We start from the raw sequence: 16,010 nt of genomic DNA, 5'->3' as shown, positions 1-16,010 counted from the left end.
ATAAAGTTTTGCAGATTTAGCAAACCACTTCACACTTTTTCTTCCAGTAGGCAGTCAGGCACGAGGCAGGCACGATGTTCCCAATCAGGCTACTTCGGAACAGTTCTATTTCTCTGCACATTTCAGATACACTTACTTACCCCCTTGTGTCCGAGTCCTCATCAAAAACAGCTGTCTCCATTATGACGACCCACTTGAGAGCAATACATATGTACCCCTTACATTTGAATGCTTACCATTTGTCTGAACATAAGATAACAAAATACTTAGCTTTCTTCAGTATTACGTAATTGGTGATATTTTATAAATTCAAAATGTCACGTGAACGTGCTAACGCTCGAGAACGATGCCGGCAAAAATCGTAAGTGCTCCAAACTTTTCAATATTATATTTGGGCTTTCTTTTTGCAAATTTTGTTTGTTTATTATAAGTTAAGTTTGAATATAAATTCAACTGTAAGTTTTATTTTCATAATTAACTATGAAACGTTCTAGATTTTATGAAACAACAATACTCTTTTCTGCATGCGTAAAAAAATCATTCTAAAATTAATCCGTTTATAATATTTTAAACTTGACTCCATTACGTTCCTCAGATAATTTTCAAGTTGTAGTTCAAAAATTGGAAAATATTTCCTCTGTTAGTCTTGCAGCCTCTATTAGTCTTTCACCCCTACGGGCTAATCGAAAATTAGTCTTGCAGCCTCTATTAGTATTGCAGTCTCTAATAGTTTTGCACCCGACTTTTTTCCTGTCCAGCAATATCTTGCATAGAGGCTGCAGCGTTAATGAATTGGCCCATTTTTTGGAAAAATTGAACTCGAGTTTTTGATCAAAAGCGTTCAAATAATTGATGAAATATTGGAAAAGGATGTATTTTTTGTTATTTAAACGATATCAAGTTGAGTTTTTCATGGTCACATTTCGGAGTTTTGAAGCATTCGAAAATCAGTCTTGGAGCCTCTAATAGTCTTGCACTCTCTATTAGTCTTGCATGCCTACGGAACAATTGAAAATTAGTCTTGCATGCAAGACTAATAGAGGAAATACGGTAATTAAATTGATCCTTTTCAAACTTTTCGGAACCTGCAAAATTTTTAGCTTATTTGTATTTTATTTATGTAGCGAACAAATTTAAAACAGAATATTATCTTTGTAAAATTTAGAATCGGCAACGCATTCAACATGTTGCGCAACCATCTTCCGAAGCAATTACGAGATCGAAAACCGTCGAAAGCGGAGACCTTAAAGTCAGCTGCGCAATATATATCTCATCTATTGAGGATTTTGGAGAAAGAAATAGAAAACTCTTCGAATAATTTAAAAGATGAACATCAAAAAGGTGATTTAGAAATATTATCAGAAAAAGTGTTTCTATCAATTGATCTTAAAATTTAATAACTTTTTTTTCAGACCCTAGTTTGACCACGCCTTCACATCTGAATTCGAAAATTGAAGTATGCTATGCACACCAAAATGGAGAATGGGTCCCGCCAGAATGTCATTTTGTTGTGAACTATGATTGAATATTTATTTTTATTAATTGTGTATTGTTTTACCCACTCATTTTTATGCAATTTTTACACTAATCAAACTTTATCAAAAAAACCAATTTTCTATTAATAAATGTGAATGAATAGGTATTGCCATTCTCCCCGCTCATAACTCAAACACTAAAAATGTTTCAAAAAATGTTCACCTATCAAACAATCGCACATAATCATGCTTATTAGTTTCACATGTTTGAACTATCTACAGAACCAATAAAGCAGCCGACACCTCGTGAGAACCTATTTTATGTTAAAATCAAAACGACTGTAACTCCACAATTTTGGTTTGTAACATTGTTCTATCTTAATCTGAAAACAATGCAAAAGAGCGACGAAGCTTTTTCTCAAAGAGCATTAAAAGTTTTCCTTTTAACAAAAAATATAACGGTTTGTCAATAAAACATTCATTTTGATCAGTTTATTTGCATCATTCAACATTCTTTTGCCTTTTTATCAATTTCTACGTTTTTGCCATTTTTAAATGAGCAACAGGAAAACTTCAAACCCGCCAATCATCAGAGGTTTTTCTCAAATCTCTTGTCGCCTATTTCGAGAAGGATTTCCAGTTTTTTTTAATACAGCAAACCATTGTTATCAGTTTGATTGATTTGATTTATTTTCAACATTAAGAGCCAAAAGGTAATACATTATCAGTTGCTGCACGCAAGCAAGCATGCCGCAACTTTCTCTTCCTTTTTGATAACATTGATTTTTTAAAATAATTTTTAGAATGAGCTATACAAACCCTCCAATTCTCCCAACTTTCCGCGGGTTTTCTCAAGACTCTCGACGTCCTTTTCGCGGAGGGTCTCGTGGAAGAGGAGCAGGATTCAGAGGAGTGTATCACCCTTCAGTTATCCCGCAGGTTCCTTTGTTACAAGCCACTTTGGCTAATCAGGATGACACACAAAATGTTTTGATACAGTAAGTGTTTGAATGTGGCCAGATTTCCCACACTTACGATTTTTAGAACGAACTACCCGAATCAGCCAAATCCGTCGAAATAGGGTCACCTCAAAGCTTTCGTCGCCCATTTCGAGGAGGGTTTTCTGGACGAGGAGCGGGGTTGAGAGGTGGTTATATCCCAACTGCTGTTCAGCAGTTTCATCCAGAAATCGTTCTACAAAACCAGGATAATCAGCAAGAGGCATTGATTCAGTAAGTTTTATCACTGATTGTTTTATACTCACGTTCTTAAAAAAGGAGTATCCTAAATGGGGAAATTGTCTTAAAATGTAATAATCGTGCTCAAACTTACGAAAATAACAAAAGAATAACGGGAAAAATTAATTTCAAATTTGCGCGTGAATGAATCTTAGGCCACCACGCGATTCCTAGAAAAAATTCGTTCAACAAAACATTGATATCAATTTCATTTTTCCAACTTTAATTAGTTTTTCTCTCTCAAAAAGTTTAAGAAAACTGAGAAGAAGGAATTTTATAAAATACTTATTCAAAATACAATACAGAACAGGTTAAATATTTGAAAATCCTCATGGCCTAGGATTTCTTTAGTTAAATTTTAAAGATTTTTTGCCGATTTTTCTGTCTCAAAATGCTCAATGTTAACGGATTTTTCCCGTTTTCTTTTGTTATATTCATAAGTTTGAGCACAAATGTTACATTTTAAAACAATTCCCCCATTCAGAATACTCCTTCTTTAATGCTTGGTCAGTCAACGTTTGGTAACTTTGATGGTACTCAAAAACCATTGTAGTTTCCGAAACACGGTTTTTGAATAAGATTTCAATTGATCTGTTCATAGTTGCAAGTTGAGTTTAGGACTGTTTTTTTTGGCAGCCTCGCCAGCCCCACTGCAGTCATTTTTTTCAGAAAACTCAACGAGGCTAATTCTCTAAATGAGAAGCATAAACTGGCAATCACCCAGTTACATAGAAAAATTGCACAGATGAAACTGGAAAAACAACAGTTGGAATCTCAGGTGCCAGCGAACAACCCACCGGACACCTCAAATGCAGTTTTGGGCCAGGATGGCGGTGTTGGACTTAGTCTGTCTGAAATTAATACGATGCTAGAAAATGTGAGGTAAGTTCTTTGATGTTTTGGACTTTTCACATGATATTGAACAGAGTCAGATTAACCGAAGAAGTCAATGAACATATCGTGGCGATTTCAAATCTATCCCACGAGAATGAACAATTGAGACACGAAAATTCAACTCTCAAAATGCTATACGACGAGAACATCATAGAGGTTGACACATTGGCAATGATAAGTGCTGCCTTATCATTAACTGATCATAACACCAACCAACAACCGACAGAAGAAATAGCATTGGAAAGTGAGCTGCAAGATACCGACTGTGTCATTTGTCATGAAGAAATGCGTCTTAAAAATGCAATACATGTCGCAGAAGGTTTCATAAAAGTGTAAGTTTGAAGATGTTTTGATAGCTTTGATTATTCTACTTTTCAGTGTGTCGACAGATGGGTTAGCCAAAAGTTCACATGCCCAACATGTCGCTCCACAATGCATACCTAAATCCCGTACTTTTTCTACGTACTGTTTAAAAAAGAAATGTTAATCAATAAATTCTAATACATGCACGTGGTGTCATGCTGTCCCATAGCTCCACTTCACGAAAATTCGTGCTTGAACTAAAAAACAATTATTCGAAATGCGCTGTAACTTCACAAAATAAAAAAAATTTCGCGCATTTTGTGTGCAGTGTAGCGATGGGACAGCCTGACACCACGTGAATATGTTTTTACATTAAGTAAACTTCACCTACATATGTATCGAAATTTTGCCTGCAACTTTTTCGCAACAGTGAATGCTCAACGAGCCTGAAAAGAAAATATTATAAAGAAAAGAAAAAAAAAGAAAATAATTTTAAAAAAACTGAAAAGAAAATAATTTCTAGGTTCAACAAGGCATATTGGAAATTTTTTTTTTGTTTTGTTGGCAGAAGTTGTTTGAGTCATTTTTCAAAAATGACATATAATCAAATGAGTTTAAAAAATGAATATTCAAGATAACGGAAACACATTTGTAATTGACTTGACCTTCTCCCGCAAAAATGTTATAAATTATCAATGCTTCTATAACGTATCCAAAAAACTTCAATACTGTAGTAATCGGGCCACATGTCTGAAAGTTGATCGCTGAAAATTGAGCGTAAATAAACAATGGAAAAATATTGGAAACGATAACAATTGCAGACTCCAGAAAGGCTAATTGTGTTGCCTGAAAATATAAAAATGTGAATTTATAACGCCGTGATTTCCTTACTCTTGATAAACCAAAAGACCAGGTATGAGTTTGAGATTTCAAGAATAATTTGCAAATGAATAATCGCAGAAATAGAAGTGTTGATAATAAACTCTATACGAATTCGCAAACACATTTTGAAGCTATTTTTAACAATTCGATGCCGTCAGTGTTGTAAATTTTCCATGCCATTGGCCAAACTTGCCAATTAAACGAAACATTATATCAATCGCGAACTTACAATAAATAAGTGACAGCTCATGTCTGTAGGTAATTCGTTTCAAACAAAAAATCGCAAACAATAAGTATAAGTTTAAACATAAAGTTGCAAATCTGAAATTAATTAGCATTAGAATACTAGTTACAGCGAACGGCTGCATGTTATCGCAGAATAAAGAAGAATTGAATAATATTTCTACCCGCTTTCCGTGAGGAACAAAACGTGTTCTTGTTCTTTCTCTGCACCATAGAAATGAAACTTCAAATGGATATATCGGGTTCGCGGGTGTCGGTTTCAAAAAAAATTGTTTGCCAAAACTGAACTATTCAGCTGATAATCTAAATTTATTTTTTATTGAACACCTGGGTCATTGATTGTTCCATTTCAAAATGTTTTAACTCAAAATACCGACCCAAGCATTTTTTATGGAACGATTTAAAAACGATTTTGTTTGTTGATTTTTTGACTTTTCGATTTTCCAACTTCCAGCTCAACTTTTGGGAACCCTGTCCATTATCTCGATTCAAAACAACTTGTAATGCAACAATTAGTCAACCAGACGTACAACAAAGAAAATGTTCTAATAACCAAAAAATTAGTTCGGTCGTGACAGCCAATTTTTCAATGTTTTCGATTTCCAAAACCGACACCCTTGATCGGGTTAAGCCGCGATTGGTTTTGCCACGCTAAAGATTATATACAGTAGTGACCAGAAATGTATGCATTTTTTTTGTTCATTTTACACAGTTTTCAAATAAATGTAACTGACACAATTGAACTGTTGTTATGCTTGAATAGAAGTTGGTAAAAATAAACTCGTGAGGTGTCGGTTGCTGTGTTTCTTGGCTACAATAAACAATATTTTCACCATTTCGCCAACTACTTTTGTTTCAAGAGACCGAAAATAATGTAGAGTGAATCAGCTAAAGAAAAATGATAACGGTTTGTCAATACAGCAACACATTTTTATCAGTTGCTGTGCGCCTGTATACATAGTAAAACATACCCCATTTCTCTTTTCCTATTAGTGAAATTGATTTTAATTTTATATTTACTACTTTTCAGAATGAGCTACCCAGATAACCCTTCAGCGATTTCGCAGGTTTCTTCGTTGCAAAACAATTTGGTTAATCAGAATTATACACAAAAAGCATTGATACAGTAAGTTTTCAGATATAAGTTTTGATTTCTAGTTTGGAAAAAAAGTTATGTCAAATACCAATTTTCAGAAAGTACAATGAGGCAAATTTGAAAGTTGAAAACCAGAAGAAATCGATCACTCAGTTGCATGGAGCAATTCAAAAATTGAAAATGGAAAAGCAAAACTTGGAAACTCAATTATCAGAGAAAAACTCACCAAAAACACCGAATGTCACAGAAAACATGTGGAGCCTAGAATATGAAAGGTGGGTCATTTTTTTCGCAGTTCTAAACCAAATTTTTTTTTACAATTCAAAAACTATGAAAAGATGAAAAATGCCATATAAATGTAAGAACACATCTACAGTATTCTCTATTAGTCTTGCATGCAAGACTCATTTTCGATTGACTGTAGAGGTGCAAGACTATAGGAGACTGCAAGACAAATTTTCTAATGCCCCATAACTTTGGACAGATTGTAAATTTCCGTTCAAAAACATGACTTTGTTCCGTTCAAACCATGAAAAAAAATTCCAATATTTCATTTGCTATTTGAACACTTTTGAGTTCATTTTACCCAAAAAATCTCAAATTTGTTGTAGCTTCCTCATTCTATTACTGGCAAGGCAAAAATAGATGTGCAAGACTGTCAGAGACTGCAATACTAATAGAGGCTGCAAGACTAATAGAGGAAATAGAATACATATATGTATTGTTGAACAGCCAAAATATATTTTGAAAAATTGAAAAAAAATGTAATTGAAAATGTTTGTGTTCTTAAGAAAATGTTTGTGTATTTAAGAAAATTGTTGAAGTATAAGTTTAAAAAGTTCTATATGATTTTAAGCAGCTTTCCCTCTAACGCAACTTTACTTTGAATGGCAAAAGGCTTTATGTAGAGAAATACCAAATGACAATTTCGTCAAGTCATACAGTTTCATTGCAACCGCAGAGTAGAAAACATCATCGTTAAGTCTAAAAAAAGTTACGATTTTTTTAAACCTAATTGAAATGTGATGGAATATGTCAGCTTCAAAAAAATGCAAATAGTTCTAAAGGTATTTTGGCAATTGCCGATTGCTGAAAATTTTCATAACACATGTAATTTAGTGTAAAACTCTAGCAACAATTTTCTCAAACCTATGTATATATAATTTTCTTATAAAAACAACACATATTAATCAAAATCGCCAGTTGTCGCTTACTCCCGATGTGAAATTTTTTTTAGCAAACTCAGTGATGCTAAAACAAAAATTGAAAACCAAAAAAAGGAAATCAATAAATTAAATGAAAAGGTGACCCAATTGAAAGAGGAACAACAAAACTCAAATCAGTTATCAAAAAACAACGAATCAGATATGAGAAATGAAAATAGATTGGCGGAAGTCAGGAAAGTGCAGGAAAATGTGTGGCGACAAGAAGTGGAAAAGTGAGCATAACTTGTTTTGTGTTGATTTTTCAAAACCAATTCTTTTCAGATTGTCTGTAACAGGAGCTCAACAAGTTGTTACTATCTCAAATCTCTCTAACGAAAACAGACAGCTGAGAGAAGAAAATTCAACGTTGAAACTGCTTTATAACGAGAACACGGCGCAAGTGAACACCTTGGCAATGATAAGTGCTGCACTGTCGTCAAACGAAGAATCAGTTAATCGAAACCTGCAACCGACGCCGACGCATGTAGAAAATGAGCTGCAAGATACCGAATGTGCCATATGTAAGGAGGAGATGCGTTTTCCAAAATGCACAACGTGTCGCAAAAAGTTTCATGAAAGAGTAGGTGTCTTGCTTTTTCGGATTTTCCAACTAAAAATAGAAACTTCAGTGTCTTCAACAATGGACCTGCATCAATCCCACATGCCCAGCTTGTCGTACCACTATGACGCTCCAGACCTCATAACTTTCGTTTCATTTGCAAATAAAGTCTGTGTTTATGAACTTTGACTTTATTTATTCAATCCTCACGATTCTGAATTTAAATCTCACGTGGGAGCCGAAATCCATGTTTCAGGTCTTACGGTCTTACGTTAGGAACAGCTATTCTGCACTGATATTCACTCGGATTGTTTGATGGTCACTGCCTCTCTAAAATTGAAAGTTTTGAAAAACTACCAAAAAATAAAGGTGGCGTATACAACTTGTACAGCCAATTTTTTGATTTATTGACCTCATTTTTTTTAATTTTTGAGGTAATGTCATGAAAATTTAGGCTCATGGGTAATTAGGACTTGGAATTGAATGGCATCAGCAAAATTTTTTTTTAATACAGACGTGGCCACAGGCTCAAGGGGGTGGCGTGTAGAACTTGTACGCACAGTATGGTGCAACAGAGATACTTCTTCGGGAAAACTGGCAACACCACGGAGTCTGAGCACAGTTGCCAACCCCGAAATGCATATTGTATTGTTTATTGACTTGAATCAAGAAAAGAAAATGAAAAGTCAATAAATATATAATTTAGGCTGGCCCGCAAGAGCCGTACATATTTTTCTTTTTCTAATAGTTCCTAAAGTTTTGGGTGAATTCTTTTGAAAAATGAAAGACTGAATAAAAATTGTGCAGCGGGGCTTGTGAAAGATAGTTCGACTCGAAATGGTATCCATATCCCGTTTTTCAAATTGACTGGATTTGAGAATAATTAATTTACAGAAAATGGTTTATTTACCGTTTACCAATAGTATCCATAGTTTGACAAAATCCCTTCCCTAATTTTTATATTAAACTTATAATTTTGCATATGTACATATTTTTCAGCGTCATGTGAAGTTACATTTCTTTACAAAAAATGATATGTTTTTTCTCTAGACTTCTCCAAGGTCACAAAACAACGGATGAAGATGTTTATTTGTTCACCGTATTTACCCGAACTCCCTGATTTTTTTTCTCATTTTCGGTTTATTCTGGGAGATCGAGGGCGACTGTTAAAAACTTTCCTGAGATGAAATTTGGAAGAATCTCACGTTTTTCTTGAGATTGTTACGGTACATAATTAACATCGCGAGTAATCAGCGTGGCCCTTGTTCTGAAGTCGTGGCAATACGTGGATTCAGAAATTTCTAAGTTGCTTTCAGTCAAATACAAATTACTTTCAGATTAAAAAAGTAATGGGAGAACATGTCACACTGGCTCATTTTGTAGAATTTCCAGTCCGCAATTTCCGCGCACTTCTGACTGAAAAGGTCCAATACAAGAGATCAAACTGTGTTTCTTCCTGTTCCTGATTCCCAGTTCTATTATAGATGGTCGTTTTGGTGTACTGGTTATTCTAATCAGCATTTGCTCTAAAAATTGATAATCTAGCACAGATTTCGTAACCATTCTATCATCAATCCCATCATCATACTATTTTTCTTAGTTTTTCTCCATTTTCTCCACTCCACTCACAGAAAAAAGGAGGGACAGTCACTGCCCGCCCAAATTATGACACATCCTCATGAATGTTGCCTTTCTGCCATGAATCACGTGACATGGTTCTTTTTTTTCCAGAAAGTGCATTTATTATTCAGTGTCTAGTGCCCTCAGAGAGGCAGTATTTCTTAAAAGCTTTTACGTTTAATTTAGCCTTTTTTGTAATTTCCCAGCACTTTTGACCGAAAAATCAAAAAAAAAAGAATATGTCCATTTATACCTCTGCTCTTTAATGGTGACCACGCGCATGTGGTAGGCGCCAGCCAACAAAAACATTCATCGAACCCTCCTCCGTATTCAAATATTCTTTTATTAAACTTTTTAATTTCCAGGGTTTTTCATTTCCAGATGGTTGTTCGCTACCGCAAAATAATATTGCTGGGTCGCACCGGTGCTGGCAAATCTTCATTGCGTGGTGCTCAGTTCCATGATCGCCGACAATTCGATAACCTCGCTCCTACCGGAGACATCACTCACTCTTCTCTCAGGTAAGAAAACCTGCCCCACTGAGTGGTTTGTAGCTTGTAGTTTGTGGGTTGTACATAGTTTTTGACTTGAAGGACAGATTTTTCAGTATGTAAAAGTAAAAGTAATCTTATTTGTACTTTCAAGCTGTTTTTAGTTATTAGTTTCCATCTAAAAGTTTCTAGTTTGTAGGTTGTAGTTTGCAACTTCCATTGTGTAGTTTGTGGTGAGTGGTTTGTGGTTTGTATTTTGTGGTTTATAGTAATTAATTCGTAGTACTTAATGTGTAGTTTGTAGTCAACTACTCTTCAAATGCTCGGAAAACTTTTGCTTGTGGTATATCATAAGAGCTTGAGTTGGAAGCAATTTTCATTTCTCACTCAGGCGTTTCACAAGTTTACAGTAGGGGTGTATCTAGCGGTCTAGATCGCACTCATTCCACCCCTAGATTAAAGTTTGAAAATTAATTTCTGAAGCAACAATGGCTGAAAAACAATGAATTTGCATTCCAGATATGCTGGAATATACCTTAAAATGCAGGACTACGGGGGTACAAAGGAAGAAATTGAAAATCAGCTCCGCGATGAAACGACAACGTTTTCAAACGTCGACGCGATGTTATTCTTCTTTGATGCAAGCGTCGACGACATGTCCGCCGATTTCGATCACTATCAAAAAGCGTTGAAGTTGCTTCTGAAACATTCTCCTGAAGCGAAAGTTTGTTTTTTTTTTACAAAAGTACCTTATTAGTTTTGAGCGTAGGAATTGATTTTCAGAGATAAACTAAATGGAAAATGAAGTAAGTAACCCACCGAGTTTGTGTTGTGTGCTGTGCTTTGCTTTAATTAGTTTTTTTTCTGAAATTACTGTGAAGTTCTGCTTCTAATTATCATTCTTTATTATTTTTCCTGTTTTGGCTAGTCTTGGGTTTTGATAACAAGGTGACGTTACTGGACCAAAGCAAGGGGATCTGAATTTACAATGTGATCTGAAGTCGGGATTTCGAAAACTGGACTTCCTTTGTTTGGTAGTTGTTTGATCGGAATATCAGGTCCTGCGTTTTGGTACTAACTGGGCTAAATCTTATAACTCTATGCTTAGTCGCAAAAAAATCATTGCTTTATTCCGGTTAAGCAAAAAGCGGACAACAAAAGTTCAGTTTTTGAATTACAGACAGTGGAGGTTTGGTTTTTGAGACCACGTTCCAACTGCTTTCTCTAAGTTTTCAAACGCATTTTGGCATTTGTGGCACAGAAAAATGTTACCTAGCATTTCTAACAAAACCTTATTTCAGATTTTCATTTTCCTTACCAAGACTGACCTGCTCTCCGTGGACGAGGATAAGGTAATAACGGTTTGAATTTTCTACCTACTATAGCTTACAAATTTTTTTAGCAGCTCAAGTACGTCAAAACTGAAGTCATAAAGTGCAACAGAACCATTATGTGTTGCCAGATTGCGCTCAACTTTAAGATGAAGTATCTCCCCACGACTGTTTACGATCACACATTCTTCAAAGCTTGGAGCATTGTTTTCCAGAATACTTTCAAGGAGCCAAGTCACTGGAAGGAGAAACTCCGCGCAATGGGAGAATCTATGAACATGGAGCGAATTGTTCTGGTCCAGTACTCTAATTACCTGATCATTGCCAATTTGCAAATCGGCCAGATGGGAATGGTAGACGACCCGGAAATCGGCACAAAGTACCTCTATCCCGTCACAACCGAGTAAGATTTCACAAAATTCGACGCAAATTCATAATCTCTTACTTTTCAGCAACGACGATGTAGATGCTGAGCAGATGTTTGACAGGATCATATACTTCAAACGGTTCACAGAAAATCTGATGCTCCTTTGCGTTGCAAAGGACGATTCTCTCGCTTGGTGTGACATGCGCAATCAAATGAGAGCCCACAAACGCTATTTTGAATATCAGTAGTACTTAGTGTGGAGGTCAGAAAATTACACCTTTTGCCAGTATCGCCATTTTTTGCCCACTCGATTCATTTTTTTTCTGGTATTCCAAACTTTTTGTTTTTTTTCTATTGATCCTGCTCTGCCATTTATTTGATCAATTTGCCCCCCCCCCCCTTTTTTTGTTTTTACCTGACATATTTCAATAGTCCTATAAAACAAAATATACTCCTGAAATCTGAGAAGATTTAAATTTAAATTTAAAAAAAAAACTTATTCAAATTTTCACACTCCTTACGTTTCCTAGTTGTATTGGAAGACATGAAAACCTTGTGAGAAAAACGGTCTCCTGATTGTGAGTTCTACTAGTATCACTGGGTCACGCTAAATTCAGGGTTATTGTCTATACTTATTTAAGCAGATGCGTGAATCAATTACGAAAAAGTTGAAACTTATGAAGTAGCCGTACCCCAAAAATGTTATTCATTGAAATACATATTATCAAAACATAAAAACTGCCGCATGAAATTTGACTGCAGCAACGCGCGCGAAATTTTTTCTCTCAATTCCGCATGCCGAAAAAACAGCTGGCCCCGCGGGTGATGGCAGAAACGGGAGACAAGAAAATGCGATGATACAGCGCAAAAACTGCTGTTTCTAGCGTTTTTCATTCTCCTGTTTCTGTCATCACCTGCAGTCAAATTTCATGTGACAGTTCTTGTATTTTGACAATAGTTACCAAAAATTATTACCGTGAGCTTTGCTACAATGTTAGGGCTAGATATGGTAGTTTTCTCTGCGTAAAAATGCAAAACAACCTTTCGTTTCAATTAAGATAAAGAACAATTTAACATAGAAATGGGAAATGTATTTTTGGTGGTATACTGCTATTGCATAAAAATTAAACGTACGACAAGATCCTTCAGTTTGACTGCGTCAACGCCAACGAGAAATAGTAATACTTACAAGAAAAAAAATAACTAGATCCGAATGTCTATCGTGATTGAGTACATTATTTTCTGAGAAATGCTTACAGGCAACTTCTTTCTGTTTTTCATAAATCGCCAAGGCATATTGATATGACGAAACATGACTGTTGATTGAACTTCTAAACTTGTATGTTCTGTTTCAAGATAATTTATTGAATAATCATACTCACACTTAATATAAAAAATAAAAGTGATGAAATTTAATAATCTATGTAGTGACAGGAGGGGAAGAGTAAAGTCCAAAAATTAAAAAAAAAACAATTATCTGAAGAAACTGATATCCAACGGGACAAAGTCTTTCATCAACTGCGACAGCTTGTAATAATCGATGTACTTGGTGTTACGGGAAGTCGTCTTGCTTGTGTAGCTGGTCTGATCTTCAAATTCAGAAATTGATAAATTCATATGGTCCAAGAAGAGTTTCTCAATGACGAACGAGGCCGGATGATCGAAATGGGTGTAGACGACAAAGATCTCTCTCTCCCATCCAAAGTGGAACTCGCGGAGCCAATCATAAGTCTGGTTGAGTCGTTGAATTTCGCTACAGCTCGATCGGCTGGTTCTCTCGTAGCGCATGTTCAGGAAGTTACGAAAGTCTACTTTTCCCACTGAAAAGAAAGAGAGATAAATTATGGTTTGTTTGGTGTTTTACAGAATTCCACCACACAGTCGGAAAAGTCATATATCAAAAGAACAACTGATCTCCGGCGGGACTTTCGTTAAGGATTTTTTACAATATCGTTTCACAATGTCAGCAGCTAGCGGATGTCGTTCGCGCCTAAGGACAAGCCGAAACTTTACAGTATTTTAACAAAAATTGATACTATTTACATGATAGATGTGCTTCATATTCAGCCATAACCTGCTCAAGAGGCACGAGTCATTCGTCGCGGTCCTTGACTGATGTGGGACGCGCATTCCCTTTAGAAACTTCAAAGCTGGATGCGCAGAGATTTAATAGTAAATTACTACCAGAGCTTCAATTGTCGATTGTCAAACAGTTTTTTTGGAAACTTCAACAAATGAAAACTATTTATTTCATTTTTTGTTTAGAAAAACGCACCTTACCGGTTGCCGAAAATTTTACGGCACGGCTAATCTAACTGCTGCACAGCCCTGAGGCATACCGGCATCCTCTCTTCATACTTAAGGATTAACTTATCAGATATTAACTGCATTGGTGAAAGTTTTTTCATTTTTGACAATATGGCTGGAGTAACTAACTTTGCTTTCGCGCTGGATGAGCATCTCCTTCTTCCATCAACCGGATCCAATACCCCTTCTGATCTCTATTCGCTTCGTCCATCATGGATTGAATGATGACTTGGTCGTATTCTTCGTCACCGATTTCTTTTGGTGGGTTCTCGCAGACTTCTTCATCAGCGGGGACGGATGGGCAAGGGATTTGCATTTTTTGCCCGGTTAACATTCTGTAATATTTCATTAATTTAATCGCAAAATTTGAGAACCGATGATGTATGAGAAATATTTTAGTGAGCGAGAATGTGAGTGGAAATAATAAAGCTCAGAATAGTAAGCCAACATAGCGTCCCATGACGAATGAACTCCATGTCATTCACTCCTCCCACTTAACACACGGAGTATCTGCAGAACTCAGCCATTCTGATTAGTCATCATTTTATGGGGGTGCAACGATTTTTCCGGGGGAAAACCTTGGAGTAACATTCAAATTTATTTTGAAGAACGCTTGATATATTTCCGAAAAAATCCGAAAAAATCCAGAAAATTTGGATTCATTCTACGTGTGAGTAGCTTAGAGGTCGTGTTTTTTATCGATTTTATGCGTTTTTTTTTGCGATTTTTTCCGAAAAAATCCGAAAAAATCTTAAAAAATCCGAAAAAATCGAAAAAATTGGAAATTTTTTTGAACGTAGTTTTGAGGATCAATCAGTCTGGAAGTTGGCGGAAATATATGACATCAATATATTTTGTACTACTAACAGACTACTATGTACCACATACTAAATATTTGAGAAAGGATGAAAACTGAGAAAATACAAAAAATCTTTTTTTGTTTTTTGCTCACCCTAATAGTAACATTTTTTGCTCACCCTAATAGTAACACACAACACCACCCTTTGTATAAATAAACTTGGGGGTACGTAGAACAAAAGATTGGGTAATTAATTATATAGACATGAACGTGTCTATGCACATGGATCGAATCTGATCGAATGCTGTCTCGTAGATCGTCTAATCGGAACTGGCGATGTTGCACGTGATGGTCCTCGAGCATTCGGCAAAAGAACCAGAGCATCCTGCTGCTGAGCGTGATCTCCTTGAACTGGTCCTTGAACAACTGGCGACTGAACTGGCTGAGCTGGAGTCGTTGAACTTGAACTTCCAGAATTGTCCTCCTTCAGTGTTGGCATGATAGTTGGCAATTTAGTCTTTCTTTCAATAACTTCATAATCCTCGTTATCATATGGTAACAACTCAGAAGTGTCACTCATAGTATCTTTCCATGCATTTACCCTGACGGTCTCTTTTTCATCAACTCTTGGCTTTAGCTGATTTGCATGAACCGCTCTTTCTCTTCCATCATCTAATATGTTGACATATACTACTTTTCCTTGCTTGTTAGCAACTTTTCCTGGTTTCCATGACCAGCTATTTCTTTCGTACACTTTAGCAAACACTTTTTCATCTTCATGAAAATATCTTGCTTTTGCTCTATTATGCTTATCAAACTGATCTTTCATAGCTAACGTGGAAGCTGTAGAATCTTCAGAATGATCTTTTCTTGGCATCATCAGAGACGTTCTCGTTCTGAGACGTCTTCCAATATGCACTTCCGCCGGTGTCAATCCTCCAAGAGCATTTGACGGCGTTGCTCGGTAGTGAAGCAGAAATTGTGACATTATTTCACTATTGACACCTTTTAACTTTTTCAACCCTCTTTTCAACGTGTCGGGAAAGCGCTCGACTTGTCCATTTGACTATGGATGAAACGCTGGTGACCTTTTGTGCTCAATACCGTAGCTGCGCACATTTCGGCAAACTCTTTCGACACAAACTGTGTCCCATTATCCGAAACAAAAGTATCCGGATAGCCCTGTTGGCAGATGGTTTT

At 36.0% G+C, this 16,010-nt stretch overlaps 4 protein-coding genes across 4 annotated transcripts; 3 read left to right on the top strand and 1 right to left on the bottom strand.

Moving 5' to 3' along the window:
- Positions 1–138: 138 nt before the first annotated feature.
- hlh-19 (BHLH domain-containing protein) lies at positions 139–1,642 on the top strand. The gene is made up of 3 exons (NM_075718.6): positions 139–361; positions 1,166–1,341; positions 1,413–1,642. The coding sequence occupies exons 1-3, from the start codon at positions 315–317 to the stop codon at positions 1,523–1,525; spliced, it is 336 nt and encodes a 111-aa protein (NP_508119.2). The 5' UTR covers positions 139–314; the 3' UTR covers positions 1,526–1,642.
- A 1,816-nt stretch (positions 1,643–3,458) lies between these two features.
- F57C12.6 (Cerebellar degeneration-related protein 2-like) lies at positions 3,459–4,263 on the top strand (the record flags this gene model as incomplete). Its single annotated transcript, NM_001270044.4, has 3 exons — positions 3,459–3,595; positions 3,640–3,939; positions 3,986–4,263. The coding sequence occupies 3 exons, from the start codon at positions 3,459–3,461 to the stop codon at positions 4,092–4,094; spliced, it is 546 nt and encodes a 181-aa protein (NP_001256973.1). The 3' UTR covers positions 4,095–4,263.
- Positions 4,264–6,041: 1,778 nt separating this feature from the next.
- Positions 6,042–8,079, top strand: F57C12.2 (RING-type domain-containing protein). Its single transcript, NM_075717.6, has 5 exons — positions 6,042–6,161; positions 6,230–6,406; positions 7,369–7,569; positions 7,619–7,916; positions 7,966–8,079. The coding sequence occupies exons 1-5, from the start codon at positions 6,067–6,069 to the stop codon at positions 8,038–8,040; spliced, it is 846 nt and encodes a 281-aa protein (NP_508118.2). The 5' UTR covers positions 6,042–6,066; the 3' UTR covers positions 8,041–8,079.
- Positions 8,080–13,177: 5,098 nt separating this feature from the next.
- F28C10.1 (Sulfotransfer_1 domain-containing protein) lies at positions 13,178–14,327 on the bottom strand (the record flags this gene model as incomplete). The annotated part of the gene is made up of 2 exons (NM_075716.1): positions 13,178–13,524; positions 14,141–14,327. 2 exons carry the CDS (start codon positions 14,325–14,327, stop codon positions 13,178–13,180), a joined length of 534 nt encoding a protein of 177 aa, NP_508117.1.
- Positions 14,328–16,010: the final 1,683 nt, after the last annotated feature.

The sequence above is a fragment of the Caenorhabditis elegans genome, chromosome X (genome assembly GCF_000002985.6).
Source record: "Caenorhabditis elegans chromosome X".
In the NCBI taxonomy this organism is placed as follows: domain Eukaryota; kingdom Metazoa; phylum Nematoda; class Chromadorea; order Rhabditida; family Rhabditidae; genus Caenorhabditis; species Caenorhabditis elegans.
The sequence above is the reverse complement of the archived record's forward strand: the minus strand, read 5'-3'. Positions and strand labels throughout refer to the sequence as shown.

Coding starts and splice junctions, on each gene's coding strand:
- F57C12.2 (NM_075717.6), top strand. CDS start 6,067: ATGAGCTACCCAGATAACCCTTCAGCGATTTCGCAGGTTTCTTCGTTG. Junction 6,162..6,229: donor ACACAAAAAGCATTGATACA/GTAAGTTTTCAG, acceptor ACCAATTTTCAG/AAAGTACAATGAGGCAAATT. Junction 7,917..7,965: donor GCAAAAAGTTTCATGAAAGA/GTAGGTGTCTTG, acceptor TAGAAACTTCAG/TGTCTTCAACAATGGACCTG.
- hlh-19 (NM_075718.6), top strand. CDS start 315: ATGTCACGTGAACGTGCTAACGCTCGAGAACGATGCCGGCAAAAATC. Junction 362..1,165: donor GAACGATGCCGGCAAAAATC/GTAAGTGCTCCA, acceptor TGTAAAATTTAG/AATCGGCAACGCATTCAACA. Junction 1,342..1,412: donor AAAAGATGAACATCAAAAAG/GTGATTTAGAAA, acceptor CTTTTTTTTCAG/ACCCTAGTTTGACCACGCCT.